This window comes from Cibotium barometz, chromosome 47 (assembly GCF_041138505.1).
Source record: "Cibotium barometz isolate CiBa-2024 chromosome 47, ASM4113850v1, whole genome shotgun sequence".
Taxonomy (NCBI): domain Eukaryota; kingdom Viridiplantae; phylum Streptophyta; class Polypodiopsida; order Cyatheales; family Cibotiaceae; genus Cibotium; species Cibotium barometz.
In genome coordinates, this window is record NC_141092.1 from 195,626 (window position 1) to 212,034 (window position 16,409).

Here is a 16,409-nt window from a genome sequence, read left to right on the forward strand (position 1 = left end):
TTTTTCTCATAAAGTTTATGCTCCCGTAACTTTTCAAGTGTTTTCCTTGGATGTTGTTCATGTTGTTCTCCATTCTTGGAAAATACAAAAATGTCATCCAAGAAAACCAGAATGAAATCATCTAAATACTCACAAAATACATTATTCATTAGGCACATGAAGGTAGCGGGTGCATTGGTCAAGCACAGTAAACTCATAATAGCCATAGCGAGTTCTAAAAGCAGTTTTAGGAATGTCCTCCTCCTTAATACGAATCTGATGGATGGTAACCAGATTGCAAATCAATTTTAGAGAACACCGTGGCACTATTCAATTGAGTCAACAATTCATCAATGTGAGGTAGAGGGTACTTATTCTTTATAGTGTATCGATTCAACCCTCTGTAGTCAATGCAAAGTGTATCGATTCAACCCTCTGTAGTCAATGCAAAGCCTATAGGTTCCATCCTTTTTCTTTTGAAATAAGACTAGAGCACCCCAAGGAGAAACACTAGGCTTTATAAACCCTTTCTTTAACAAGTCATCCAGTTAAAGCTTTAACTCCCTCTGTTCATCCACATTAAATCTATAGGGAGCCCGACAATAAGGATGTGCGCCCGGTTTTAACTCTATGACATGGTCAAGATGTCTAGGCGGTGGCATCCCAGGCAAATCATCGGGAAACACATCGGAAAATTCTTCAAGGATTTTTGTAACATAGTGTGGTAGTGTCTCATCTTCGCTTCCCTCCTTTAACTTATCAGCAAAGACGAGAAATGTGTCGCAGCCCTATCTTACTCCTCGCAGCAATTTCATGGCTGATATGAGAGAAGCTTTACTATCTCTTTCTTCTCCTTGAATAACTTTATCTTTACCATCTTCATTAAGAAAACTAACGGTCCTTTCTCCACAATCAATAACTGCTTTGTTTACATTTAGCCAATCCATTCCAATAATTGCATCATACTTCCCCATCTCAATAACATAAAAATCTCCCCTACACTTCCTTTGTGCTAAACTGAAGGAAAGATTTTCTAGAAGCCCTTGAGTGTAGTGTAGTTTTCCATTAGCAAGTTGGACCGGTCTTCTGACTTGATCCCCAATTTCTACGTTTAGAGTCTTGAGGAATTTCGGGGATATAAAACAATGAGTACTACCGAAGTCAATAAGAAAACTTACGTCTTGATTCCCAATTTTTCCCATCACTTTAATCACAAATGCATGCATGTGAGTTGTGGAAGACACCATACATCTCATAGGTTCCAAACACATACCTTTTTCCCCCGCTTCTTCGATGGTTGGATTCATCTGATTTGTCTTTGCCCCCATCACCGTCCTTTCATAAAGTTAAATTTTACTTTATTCGGGCACTCAAATATTCGGTGACCTTACTCACCGCATCGGAAACATAATCCCAATCTCTTTGTCCGTTCAATGAACTCTAGATCACTTTTCCAAGGTGCGCTTTCTTGGGTCTTCTGATTTGCAACTCCTTTATTCTTTTGATTTTGATTTTGATTTCGGTTATTAAAGTTTAGCCTTCCCACATGGTTGTACCCAGGTTGGCCACTCCTCTCTTGAAACCTAGTCATATTTGAATAATTAGGTTTTTGTTGAGGCATACCTAAACCTTGTAACCCTTGAGGACGATGACCTATTGGAATGAACTTTGATTTTGCCATCTTCCTTTGGTTGTATTCCTCCATCTTCTCAAAGTTTTTGGCCTTAGCCACAGCATCCAAGAAATCAGTTGACCCTGTCCCTTTCATCATATACAGAAGATCTTCCTTGAGCCCTTCCACAAATTTGTGAGTAAGAGCTTCACCGGTGACCTCAGGTGCGTACTTATGCAAGCGGAAGAACTTCTCTTTATACTCATCCATAGAGAGATCATGTTTTCCCTCTTGTACCTGCTTGAAATTATAGAACTCCATCTTCTTTTCCATGTAGTAGTGTGGAGAACAATACCTCTTTTTAGCCGCAGTTCTGAATTCAGCCCATGTGATGGGTTGATCTTGACGTTGTTGGATTTCCACATGTGACTTCCACCATAGTTTTGTAGCTCCACGTAATTGTAGTGCTGCGATTTTAGCCTTTCCCACTTCATCAAACTCTCGTAGGGCAAAGAAATCCTCAAGTTCCTCGAGCCAAGCTTCCAAATCTTCCCCAGTCTTCTTCTCTCCATCGAATTCAGAGAGTTTTGCTTTCTTAAAAACCTGCAAGAGAGCAGATTCGGCAACATCTTCCTCATGTCTTCGTCTCCTTCGGCTTAGTACCTCAGGAATATTACCCGCACCAAGCTCGACATAGATCTCTTCATCTTCTGAAGCCCCACTAGTAGCACCATCCGCTACGCCCTTTCCTTTCGACAATCTATTTAATTCCATGGTTAGCCTTCAGATCAATGAATCTTGTTCATCTAGTTTCCTCAAAATTGCCTAGTTGTCTGCCATCGAAACCTGCTCTGATACCACTTGTCACGCACTGTACTTTTACAATCGCGATCAAAATTGTAGCAAGACAATAATCACGAATTGAACAAGAAGGGAGATTCCAATTTGAATCAAACTGATGAGATTTTACAAGAATTTCGGAGAAGAAGCACTTCGTGAAGGAGCTCGTACCACCTGTCCACCCCCGAGCTATCTCACTCTCACTCTCACTCGCATGAAGATGATCAAATCCCACTCACTCACACTCTCACTTGCACTCTCACTCTCATTCTCACTCTCAAAATCTTGATATTGTCTTCTCCTTTGCACTGTTTCGATCTACATGCCCTTATCTTGTCTTTCACGTAGCCTCGATCTACGTGCCTTACCTTCTCTTTCGTGCAGCCTCGATCTGCGTGCCTTCTTGTCTTCTCCTTTCGCACAGCCTCAATCTGCGTGCGTTGTGTTGTGTTCTTACAATGAACACCTCCTCTTCTTTTATAGCCTTTCACGACTCCAAAAAGCAGCCAAAAGTCCCCAAAATCGACCAAAAGCAGCTTTTCTTAGAAAGCGTGCGCTTTTGCATCTTTAGTGTGCGTGTGCTTTTCCCATCGTTAGCATGCACTTTTGCATCTTTAGTGTGCTTTTCCCATCGTTAGCATGCGCTTTTTTGCTAGCATACGCATATGAAATCTCGACATCTCTTTTTTAAAAAAATAAAAAATTAATAAGTATAGAAAACAGCCTTGTTCGGAGCATCGTCGTGCCTGCCTCGTAGATCTGATAGACGAGCTTGATAGTTCATCGTCGCGAAGATCGGACCCTCTTCTTTCCCTTTGCATTTGACCTTTCATGGCTAACTCTTCCATTTGGACCTCCGTCTAATGCCTGCAACTCTTGACATGGAAATCTAGATGCACTTTTTAGCTCAAAACCACTATGTTAGCAACTTCAAACCTCCATACAGGCATGAAAACGAATGAACCAAAAAATTTTCACTAGGATAAAGTTTTTCTACTCAACAAGATCTAAAACTCTCTCATACAGAGTTTCTTCAAATTATTCCTCTAACCTACTCAAATTCAAGCTACAAAATCCAGCCGACACAATAACCAAAATTTTTCTACCAACACAACTTTCTCAAAATCTTCAAAACATCAAAACCATACATTTTGAACACTAACTGTGATATATATTCCAAAATATTACATATACAAAATTGGAGCATCACATAGGTGATAGGTCTAACATGGACCAGGCCTAGGCCCACCATGTCTCTCCCATCCAAAGATGTCCTAGCAGCTGCCATGCAAGTGTAGTGCACAAATATAAATGCAAAAAAAATCCATCTAGGAACACCCATCTAATGCTACATGTCAGCATGGTCGGAATGATGTCAAGTAACCGGTGGTCCATCCACTCAACCTCACAGTGTCCTCACAACTGTCTGATAGCATGGATTGACTCACTGATCCCTTGGGCACCATCCCCACTCAACTCACTGAAGGGTTGGAAGATATGACACTGAACCCTCACCCAAGTAACAGCAGCAGCAGTCAGCACTAACCATACCACATCCAGCTGACAATAATCCAAACAAAAAATAAAATCAAGCACTCAACACAAAATCAAGAAAAAAACATACCAATTTCTGACAAACAAAACAAAAAAACAAAAAATGCACTGAGTTAGACTGGACTCGGCTACTACTACAAGACCCATGCTAGAAAAGTCCTTTTCGACATCACGGATGACATCCAACAACTAAACCGAAATACCAACAAAATCCTTAGTTGTGTCTTAGAAATAGTGGAAAATTCAAAAGAGTTTTCCTCATCCCAGCCAAGACGCTTAAACTGCACCTCTACTTTTAGTCCTCTGCCCACACTCCCAACCCCAATCTCGGTTAACTTTTTCCCTCGCACCTTTTTTGACAGAGGTGAGACTCCTAAGAAAACCCAAAAACACAAATCCATTAATGTACTAAAAGCCTAGCCAGAATTTCCACCTAGATTCAAAATAGTGGCCCCAGTTAAGATGGAAGAAGAACCATCGACTTCCCAAGGATGGAGCGGGCACAAGACTGCCTTTACAAGAGCTCTAGGCTCAAGTTTCATGCATGCAGAATGGCAAGAGGAATCACTGTTGGACTCAAAGCTCAAGTCCAAAAGTTTTCCAGGCGCTATATTATCAACATCAATGGCATGAATTACCAACAAATTAGAGACACCATCAAGCTATTCTATAGACACATGCTATCCCTTGTTGAAACTTATAGATGTCAATATGGAATCAGATCCTCATTACTTCGATCCATCACCCGAGACATAGGTTCGCCAATCCTGTTTCATATAGCTTCATCCATACTCTAGTAAGGCTCGATTATAGACAAGAAGAGGTTCAAGGTAGTTAGAGAGAATAGTACACGATTGTCTGTCTATTAGAGGTGTGGAGTCCCTACCCTTCGTTGTGATCATCCTAGCTTAAGAGTCCAACCATAGCCCTTTCACTCTTCAAACGACCTTCCCTCTCAAAATCTGCTTCCACCCGCACCAACTACTTTGTCTCTGCTTCACAAGATTTGCAGACTAAAGATGCAGCGTGTGAAATTCCCCACATCAAAGGAGAAGACATCTACAGCCTGCCCTACTTTTCCTTCAAAGCAAAGAAACACCTCAAGTACTCGGAACTCGACCTGTCCATAGGCAGAGAAAAAATCCAAGGTAGCTACCTACCTTTCTTCTCACTCGAGGAGATATTGTGTTTTAATAAAGATCAAGGTTACAGATACATCCACTATGGATGCATTATGATAGCTCTGGAACCCCTATTTCGTCTGGGTCTCAATTCTTCTTGCTTCCTTAGTCTAGTGGATAGTAGACATCACAACATTGCAGATGCAAGAATAGGTATTCTGGAAGGAAGCCTCAACAAAGGCATGGTATACACATGCGCATAGCCTAACCTCAAAATGTCCCTTCTAGATCCATACATAGCTACTGCTCTTTGTCTCTATGGAAATCAAACAACAACTCTATGCATTAGAGAGGAACATAGAAAAAGGTGAAGCAATTGCTATTCTACTCAAAAGTGTGGACATGGCACCCTAGGAAACTCTGGGTTACAAGCTTGAAAAATGTACCTACACCAACCCTACATAAAGTTATAGTTGTCCTATTGGATTTGAAATCCAATGACAATTAAGGAGATGAAGCAGAGAAGGTCTTCTACTCAAGAGGAGGAGGCCCCTAATCAACACGAGGTAGAGGAAGAGGAGGAAGATCAAGACTCTCTAGCACATATTGTGGCATGCAAGTCCATGATAAAAAGTTCTACAAAAATAAGGGTAAGCTTTAGTGTGCAAAATGTCATAATTGAAAGTGATTATTGGTATTAAAAAAAAGAGTTGTGTTACATGTATCTACCCATAACAATGAAGACAAACTAGATCACGAAAGATTGTTCTAACTTATGAGCTATGTTGTAAACTCGAGTCCTACACTCAAAATCTCACCATGTGCTAGAGGCCTATGTGGGGACTTAGGGGGGATTAACTCCTCATAGTATAATGACCATGCTATCATCAAGAGGGGGTGTTGCAAGAGTGAATGATTACATGTATCTACCCATAATGATGAAGACAAACTAGATCACAAAAGTATGTTCTAACTTATGAGCTATTTTTTAAACTCATCAAAAATATCTTTTTTTGTAAGAATCCTACACTCAAAGTTACACAATGTGCTAGAGAGGCCTATGTGGGGACTAAGGGGGGGCATTAACTCCTCATAGTGTAACGGCCATGCTATCATCAAGAGGGGGTGTTGAAAGAGTGAGTGATTACATGTATCTACCCATAATGATGAAGACAAACTAGATCACAAAAGTATGTTCTAACTTATGAGCTATTTTGTAAACTCATCAAAAATATCTTTCTTTGTTAGATTCCTACACTCAAATTTACACCACAGTGCTAGAGGCCTATGTGGGGACTAAGGGGGAAATTAACTCCTCATAGTGTGGTAATGACCATGCTATCATCAAGAGGGGGTGTTGAAAGAGTGAGTGATGAGACTAGCATGGTTAGAGGAAGTGTTAATTAGCACTCAAAGTATGTATGAAATGAAGGGAAAATGGAAGGATAGAAGCCTAACTAATGAGCACTGCATGAGAAGGAATGATATGACCCTATGAGAGCCTAGCTTGATGTAGTGATGTGGCTTGATGAGATCCAAGCTTGATGTATGAATTTAGCCTACTTAAGAGGCATCTAATGAGAAAGAGCATGATACAACACACTCTTTCTTGTATAAGGTCATCCTTCCAAGAGGAACATAAGAGAAAAAGTTGACAATGGAAAAATGCTCACTCAAAAGAAGCAACATTGAGTGATTTTAAAGACTAGAAGAATGGTGGTTAGGTCATGCAATTGAAAGTGAGATTCCTAGGCTACAAACTTCACGGTGGCATGCACAATCCTCACATTTGGGAGCATTTATGGTGAAAGTATTTAATAGTAGAATCTATACATTTATTTTTTCTTGCATATGTAAAATTGACTTAAATGTTTATTTCTATTACACAAGGCATGTATGATGACTTTTCCAATACTTATACAAATCTTGTAGAATCTATTCATGGGAGTTAGCTTGCAGTTCGCAAATCAAAAAACAAAAGGCCACTTCTTTATTGTTGCAAGCAACAAGGTAGAACTTGTTCCTTATAGGCCAATATGTTGGCTTAAGCCCATGTCTACAAGATCTAAAGCAAAGGGTAAGAGATGAAAGATTTGAGCCTTCAAAAGCTAAGAAGTTGCTCACAATATTAATCATGCTACAATGGAGATATGATGCCTACTAAAGAAAAGAAGCCTACATGGATATGTGAAAAAAAAATGTAAAAAGAAGGTTGTAGTAATACCATAGTTGCAAAAAGTGCAAGCCATTCCCCTTCAAGAATAAGAAGTATAGTGTTGTGATCGGCCACCATCCTTCTTGTTCATGCAAAGACTTCTCTGTGAAAATGCCAAAAAGGCATAGGCATATGCCATGGAAGCACATCTATTACTTATTACACCTAAGTTGAAAGCTAATATGCAAGAGAATCCATGTCTTCATGACAGCGATATCCCAATTAGAGTGATCACAAGCATGCTTCAAAATGTGCAAACTTCAAAGTAAATACCTTCTCAGCTTTTTTTTACCACCTAGACTTTTTGTTTTTTGTCCTATTAGTCCTAAAGAAATACCCCTTTGTAATCAAGTATAATAGTTATACTAATACCAGAATAGCTCTACCAATAATGGACCCGAATGGTTTTTACAAAGATGTTTTTTACCATGTATATAAGATGTCATTCAAAATGTTATAAGGATATGAATGATTGGATTGTGCTTCTTTTACCTTTTGTTATACTTCTTATGTACCAATTTAGATTTTTTTTTCTTGATGATTGCAATTAAGCCCAATATTTTAGACAACGACAAAGGGGATATTAGCTCTACCAATGGTTCCAACTACACTTGGCAAACAATAAATTGTGTCATGCTCTCTTTACCTTGTGTCAAACTTGGCTTATATTGAACTTTCAACATTGAACGAAGGATAAGAACAACGGGGTGCTAGCTACCATCAAAAGAAAATGGAAGGGGGGAGTTTTAAAAAATGAGAGCAACATTAGAAATGTGCTCTGTTAGGAGAATATTTTCATGCAAGGGCATATGTAGAGTTGGTTCCAGCACGTCAGGGGAAGTTTCGATTATGGAACGATAAAGTCAAGTCCCTTTCATTTTAAGATGTCATCTTCGCATGTCAAAGAGGCATTCGTACAATTCTTTGAGGAGGAAATGAATATATCCCATAGTTGTCGTCGAGTAAGAATTGATCGTTGAAAGAACATCAATGATTTGAAGATTCTCGTGGAATAAGAGTCATTATGAGAAAACAGAACGTAGGATGATCTGCCTTGTCGATGGCCGTTCCGGCTTATGGTTATTGGCAAGGAATAGTAACCAACCAAAAGCTAATCAACAGAAGAGATTGATCAAAAAATTGAGCCTGAGCTTAGCAACGCGTACATACATATAACATGCATCCATACATACATACACATACATGACACCTTAAGAACTTTTCATTTTCTTGAGATAACATCCATACAATCTAGCTTCATAAGCATAGATATTGAGCCTTCTAGTCTACTCAAAATACGGCATGAGAATCATTGTACATAATAGAAACCATATAGCAAATTTGATCACTTACTACCCTAAATTAAATTAACCCAATGAAACCATTGTCTCCTATGCTAATATGATATATGGTCTCCTATGATAATTCGATAACATCGATGAGCTCAACACGATAGATATGATCATTGTGAGTCTTTCCGAGGTTTGAAAGACGCGTATTAATCTTTCATGGTATAATATTTCATGGTACAAATCTGTGTATAAGATTCTCAATACTAGAAGCTGTTACCTCAAAGCTAGTAGCTTTGCAAGAAGTAAAATCTGAATCTTAATTCAAACAAAAGGGACAAACTTTGTTTCCTTTGTAAGCATCAGTTTGAAGTATATAGATGAATTGATTTTGAATGTTGCCTGCCAACTTGTTCCTTGGCATAAGACAAGCTGCTTTCTTATAGCACTTCTTTGGCATACTTTTCCTGTTGGTGGGAAGGTGGATTATCCATCAGCTCCCAGTGGCACAGCTTGATGCCATCGAACCCGGGTCCTCGCAATGAAACCCACACATTCTACCAACTCAAAATATACGTCAATTGGATAACATAACTACTATCTAGAATAGAGATTTGCATGAGGTGGTCTATGTATCTCAATCTCATGGTTTTGTTCAAAAAAGTCATTAGGATTTAATGTCTTCCATCTTATCACAAGGCAATCGCTCAATTGGTAAGAGGGATAAGAGATGCTATCATTGTTGCTTTCTAATGGCCGTCATGATTATTTTTGGGCATTTTGGTTGACAAACAGTGGCAATTTTTACATCTACCCATCAAAAATTACACTATAAAGTTTAATAAAAAAACACGGCAAGCATATGATATATAGTCAATTTTGACAAGTATGCTTGAATGAACTTGGATGGAATAGTGTCACTAGGAGGCCATTCCTCTCAAAGCCACAGGCTTGGCCGCCGGCTGACGAGATATCATTTCTTGACTTCATGGTCAAGGGGAGGACGAGGTACATTCTCCAATGATTAGCTTACAGCACATCATTCCTTATGTGATCGCAACAAGATTTTCAAATTCATGGTAAAACGATGTGCACTGAACAACTGACATGTAAGCTAAGTGGCAGAATAACATTGGCACATTCTCTAGCAACTAGATGGTCCAGTGTTTACAAGAAACATTTTTCTTAGCAAGTCACAAAATTTGTGTTCTCAAAATTAAAGGGTTTTCCCCAATCATTTGCAAAACTTTTACAGTACTGCATATATCACCAAAACAATTGCCCTTCTATGGAAATCCGAAGTGCTATCAGTGCAATGTTACTGTTTGCACTGGGTTTTCTGCAGACACTGGATAACTGTTGAGCATGTGTGTACCATTATATGTATCTGCAAGCATGTGCATGCACGCACACACATGTAGAGACAGAAGAAGGGGGGGGTACAAATATTACGAAAAGCCTCAACATAACCTTATCTCTATTACTGTGATTACAGAAGCGCTGTCCAGCAGGGTTTAAGCCCCTAGATAAACATATGTGAGCTTGAACCTTCCATGGCTAAGGCTTGTATAGCACCTACACTGCAACAAGAACTGTTCTAAAAACATTATACACCCAAATTCCATAAAAAGAACCCTTCTACAAAACAGAAAACACGAAAGCATTGTTGGAGTCAGATTCAAGCCACTTGCATTACTACATTGCACCACACTCTGTGTTACGATTTCTTCAATGGACAGAAAGAGTGGTCTCAGCACCGTTAATTTCAATAATCTGAAGGGCTCTCATATCTTCTGTCCATAGGAGGCTCACCCACATTCCTGCAAACCAATGCAAAAAAAACATTAGACATTCTAGAAACTAGTACAAGCACAGGGTTCATACCCTGATCAGTAACATACAGCTCCCCCTGCTCAGACCCACTCTCTCTCATCATCCCTGAGTCTTCATTCGTTTTGCCTGTTTAACCCTCTCATGTGCACGATGAGACCACATTGTCCCCCATACCAGAAAACAACAACAAACATGTGCATGTTCATACTGCGTAAGATAAGATGGCTATTGTTCACTTAAGCTTCTCCATTGAATATCAGCACACTGAATGATACATAGACGGACCACATTGAGCCCCACACAAGAATAACCACTAAGCTTGAGCTTCTTAGGTGAGTTACATAGCATGCCAGATGCCACATAGTGGAACCACATTAAGCCTCACAAACAAAACAAGTAGAAACATGTGCATGTTGCTGATGATGAGTCAGCACATCACCCCCCTCTTCCCCCTTCCCAACTTTCCCCACATATACACCTTGCTTGTGTCTAGGTAAGATAAAATGATGGAGCTGCAAAAAGATTAAAAACAAGCACACAAAGCCATGAAGTTTTAACCAAGGCATAGAATACATACAGGAACCTGACTACTCATAATGAAACTTTTGAAGAGAGGAAACATTATTAATCACTAATAACAAGCAAGTAACAATAGAAAAATGAATACAAAGACAAAGAATGCGGTTACTTCAAACTTACATCCTCTTGGCAACGCATCCACACCTTAGATACACTTCGTTTGACTCCAACCTCATCACAAAATTGTTGAACAGAAATATCGTTTTGCTTGAGAATCCTGCATCCGAGGTTCTCTGCAAAGGGAAACATTCTCTCTTTTTGCTCAGCAGAAAACTTTGTTCTGTGGTGCCTCTTTAGAGATGACGACTTAGAGTGCAGACATGGCAAAGGGCTCATTGGCAAGTCCACTTGAGGATGAAGAACTATATCTCTGGAAGCAGAGATAGTGGGCTGACCAGAAATTCCTCTGACATTAGCATTTGTGGACAAATTAGCGTTACGCTTGCAGCTGCATACATGTTCCCCCTCCACTTCTCGGCGATGAAAGTTACGATGGCAACCGCATACAGAGCATACAAGGGCATCAAAACCATCAGCACCAAGAAACTCGCCGCACCCATCGAGAGCATGCCCACCAAGATTGGCGGCATGGTTTTTCATGCATTCCCGGTACCGAACAGCACCAGCAACGGGCTTCGCCATGCAGCTACTGATACTATTGTCTTCTTTAGAGACATTTGTTGCCAGGAGGCGGCCCGTGCACGCAGGGGGAGGAGCCGGAGTAGTATGGACGGGGCCACCAGAGCTGCTGTTATTACTAAAATCTTCTCTATCAGGAAACCTAGTATTGTAGCTGTAATCGTCATCCTCAATAGGAAGACGCCCACTTGCACTTGCCAAGGTATGAGGCCTTGGAGGAATATCTTCTGAAGAATCTGATGAAAGCTCTTCTTCTCCGGACGAAGAAAATCCCGAGCCACCATGAAATCTCACAGGCTCCGCAGGGCTGAAATGAGCACTCGTGAAATGAAGCATGGAGTCGTGGTCCATGAAGACAAGTGAAAAGCTCTAAAAGATGTGGTACTCTGGCATTAGGCAAAGGTGCGTACACCCTCGGCGACAAACTCTCTGAGAGAACCCACTACCCCGTATAAGCAGACCCTAATCCTTGGCCTCAAGTGTGAGGTGTGTGTGTTGGACACCCAGTTTTAACCCACTTTCTCTGTCTGTAATGTGACAATACCCTTTGCCTTAACAGCTCACTTTAGCATTCACTTTGAAGTAAAACCACTTCCTGGAAAAAACCACTTACCTGTATTAAGAAAACCCTTTTGAAAGCTTGCTAACCCTAATCCTTACACTCTAACTCCTGAAAAGCTAGTTCAATGAAACCCTGTTCTTCACCCTTGGAGAGCAGTGAGCACAATAAACTGTGTAAGAGAACCCTAATTAGTAGAGGTAAAATTCCAAGGGTTTTTCTATGCATGTACTTGATCTCTAAGATTCTTGATCTCTAAGAGTGTGTTGGCTACACCCTACAACTTACCCTATGTGATTCTTGAGAAGCACATACCGTTATGAACGAGTGCGTGTGCGTGCAGAGAGATACCCTCCTTCTAAAAGCTCCACGCATGCACAATCTTGGAAAAGGATGGCAAATCCACCCAGCTTCTCAGAAGAGGGAGTGGAACAACAGAGTGGTGACAAATGCAAACACTAGAAGGTAGAACAAATACAAACACTACAAGGTAAAGCATGTCAAAAAACCCTAGCAACTTGGATTCTTTTGGACCGGGCTAGATTTTAAAACCACTCAAAATAAGTGCATGTTTAAATGTAGATTGTTTTTACTAGTGATTTTAATGGAAAATGTTGGTCACTCATTACAACTAGATTGACAAAATTATTGCCGGTTTTTCCAAAGGCGAAGTGAATTTCTAGCGGGTTTTCCTAAATTTCATGTGGCACGTAAACGTGTTAATGTTGTTTTCTGCAAGCCCTGCTTTTGGACCCCTTTGGAAACTCTTTTTGGAAACCTTTTTGGCTAATGGTACTTTCGTGTGCCTGGGCTGTAATTTATCAATGCCACTGACATGGCATTGATAAATTAATGCACTATCCTAAGGTCTCTACCCCCTCCCATGGTGCTCTCTCCTCTGCTCCTAACGCCTTCGTCGATGCGTACCCTTGTGTCTCCACCTCCTTCCCATCCTCCCCTCTCTCTCTCTCTCTCTCTCTCTCTCTCTCTCTCTCAGCCAACGCGCCCACTCCACTGCTCTCACCCTTGAAGCACCAATATTAGTACTCTTCAGCGCGCAAATCAGAAAGAGAATCTCAAGAACCATGCAAAACTTGAAATAGAAGGAATGGAGAGAGAGAGAGAGAGAGAGAGAGAGAGAGAGAGAGAGAGAGCCTCACCCTATCCCCTCTCTCCATCGCCCTCCCACCTCTGCGTGCTGGGTTGATGCCCACACACACACACAGTGGGAAAGCATGTTTGGCCTGCTTACCGACTTGAGGATTAAACCTCACTTGCAGACCCTGCTCAACCATCTGTCCAATAGAAACCAGGTTCTTTATAATATTCGAAACATGAAGTACATCAGCCAAGTACTTCATTTTGCCAGCCTGCATCGACAATGGCACGTTACCAACATGCGCAATGGGATGCGCAGTATCATCACATGTTTCTACATAACCCGGTTTTTCCATTTTCTGCTATTAGGAGAAATGTGGGCTCATTTTTGGGCCTTTTAGTTTTAGAGAGAGAGTGGCGCTCAACCAATGAGGAAGAGGCTTCCGTAATGAATCATTTCTGTTTTGGAGAAGAAGTCAATAGTTTGCAAGTACATTATTGTCTCTCAAAAGTTCATTACAATTTTTCACTACACGAGATATCATTATGTTAATGGCAACCTTATTCCATTAGATCAAGATTTGGAGTCAGGTCCCGAGAATACGCCTCTAGTAATGGAGATATATTTGGAAGGGAAATTGCTTACAATGCTGAACACACTATCTAAAACATCTCTTTCTCAAATTAGAGAAGACCTTACATATGAGGAGATTGAACAATTGCCAAAAGATTATACATTTACAATGGATACTAAAAAGGTAAACCATTTATATTTACATTCACCATTTAGTATGTTGTGCAAAACATTATGTAAGATACCACTAACAAAACCCTTTTTTTTACAGGTGCCAAGGCGAAAAAGAGAAAATGACTTTCTGCAAAACAAAGAATCTGTCTCTCATACTATTCACTTTGATTAGTCGTTGAATGATGACAATCAAAACATTGTAACTCTAAAAGCAATTTAATATATGAAAGATTTTTTTCTTACAAACAATGTAAGGTCTCTTACAAAATTAATGTTAATGTTACAAATGTAAATAAAAGTCTAATGATGCTGACGTCGATCAGAAGACTCTGGGGGCACGAAAGCAACGCCGTGATTGAGAACTTGACTGTTCTTGGGACTGAGGTGGCCTTCGATTTTTCTCCTCTTGTAGTCTTTCCATTTCTTCCCACAGTCTTTCTTCTTTTTCCCTCTCCGCCTGCATCTCGACCTGCCTCCTAGATTCCACCCATTCATCCACCTCAGCTTGCAGCCTGTCTCATAATCATTGAGGAAAGCCACTTGTGCTTCAAATTATCTTTGTCGCTCCTCGTCTCGCCGATGTACTCTCTCTGTAGCTTCCCTTGCAAATTCATCAGCCCTCCTGATCTCTTCTTCTACACGATCATGGACATCCAAAATATTTCCTTGTACAGCTTTGGTCCTGAACTATTTTACGTGCAAGGGAGCATATTTGTTCAGAATTATTTCATGTACACAAAGAAAATCTTTGTTAGGGACATTATAGCTATGTTAGATTATGAAGTCTATGTTACAAACATCACTTACATCATCAGGAATATCAAAATTTTTCTTTATTAAAAGGTAGGCGTTTAGGGCCGTCCTCCATCCACCACAGGTAACATCTCTGGGACTGGCACCCTTATCCTACGATATGCCATGTTTTGTACAAGGTTCGGCTCCATTAAGAGATGTTCCAATGCATATACCAAATCTCCTTATCGCTAGGTACTGACCCCATGTATAATAAGCGAGCATGTTCTAATTGACTGAAATGTTTTTTTTAGGCATGTCTTTGAAAGAGTTGGACATTGTCTACGAATCGGATGACGAGGCAGAAGAGTCTTGTGCAGAAAAGCTGTTTATGTTCTTGTACAATGCACATGCCCACGAGCATTTGCATGAGTTGTCTTCAATGTTCAACAAGGAACTTTCTCTTGAGAACATCGTTAATTCTTGTAGGATTGTTCTCGGCGGTGACTGTGAGCAGGAGTATGAAGATGCTTTTGCCAATATCGTTATGTCTGATGGTGGTGAACGATATGTTCATCTATCTGATTTTGCAATAGACAAAGTCATGAAGAGAAGGCTTAGCCGTTGTCTTGAAAAGATTCCTATCTGTAGCAATAGAGTAGAGGAGAAATGCCCAATACACTCGAAGAAGTGTCACCTGCTCCAATTTAGTTATGGTTTTCTTTGTTTTCTACATCTTCTTACTGAGGACTCAGAGCCCGAGACAATGACTTTGGCAAGCACTCAAGTGTTAATTGAGGATGATGGGGTTGAGGAAGAGGTGGCTATAGAGGCAGAGGCCGAAAAGGAAACCTTTGAGGCTAATGCATCCCTTATCCCCTTCGATGCAGCACCTATTTCATTGGAAGACAATCAATCTAATGAGAATGAACAGGGGGAGTTGTCACTACCTTCCTTGCCCAGCTTTACCATGGAAGCCCAAGTTGATTATGTATTATTAATATACATTATACAACATTTCAATATTCATGAAGACTATTGCTTGGCTGCCTTAGCAAATTTTAGTGAAGCAGACATGGGCTGGATAGAGGAAGGAGTTGACAATTATCTACTAGTTGATTCTACAGTCCAGGACTCCGAGTACCTGCCTGGCAACAAGGAGATATTAAAGAAGATGTTTGATGAAGCTAGGACATATGAAACCCAATTTCCTTCCGAGGAGAAGGCGGCAGCAATTGTCGACCGTCTTGGTTTGACAGATATGGGTAAATTTTTGGCACCTACTGTGCATGAAGACAGTAAGTCCACGATACCTTTATGGACAAGATCCGTGCTTGAGGGTGATGAAAATCAACAGGTAATAGAGCCAAAGATTTTTCAAACTATAAGAATTTGATTTACGTCGATTGTGTCAATTAAACATATAACATTGGTACCAGGTTTTTGTATATGATGATGATTTCTTGAAGAGAGCAGAAGGCTCAAGATCATTCGAAGCTTCTACTTCAATTAAACATATAACATTGGTACCAGGTTTTTGTATATGATGATGATTTCCTAAAGAGAGCAAAAGACTCAAGATCGTTCAAAGCTTCCACTTCAAAGTCAACA

At 40.3% G+C, this 16,409-nt stretch overlaps 1 protein-coding gene across 2 annotated transcripts; it reads right to left on the minus strand.

Annotated features, from left to right (window-relative positions):
• Positions 1-10,058: 10,058 nt before the first annotated feature.
• LOC147611239 (zinc-finger homeodomain protein 2-like) lies at positions 10,059-12,183 on the minus strand. Of its 2 annotated transcripts, XR_015263836.1 has the most exons (3): positions 11,143-12,183; positions 10,368-10,430; positions 10,059-10,190 (listed from the first exon to the last, which is right to left on the minus strand). XR_015263836.1 is itself a non-coding variant. In XM_086785042.1 (2 exons), exons 1-2 carry the CDS (start codon positions 12,010-12,012, stop codon positions 10,419-10,421), a joined length of 882 nt encoding a protein of 293 aa, XP_086641168.1. In that variant the 5' UTR covers positions 12,013-12,182; the 3' UTR covers positions 10,059-10,418. The 2 variants fall into 2 exon arrangements, 1 of the variants encoding a protein (XP_086641168.1); XM_086785042.1 differs by having other exon boundaries at positions 10,059-10,430; positions 11,143-12,182.
• Positions 12,184-16,409: the final 4,226 nt, after the last annotated feature.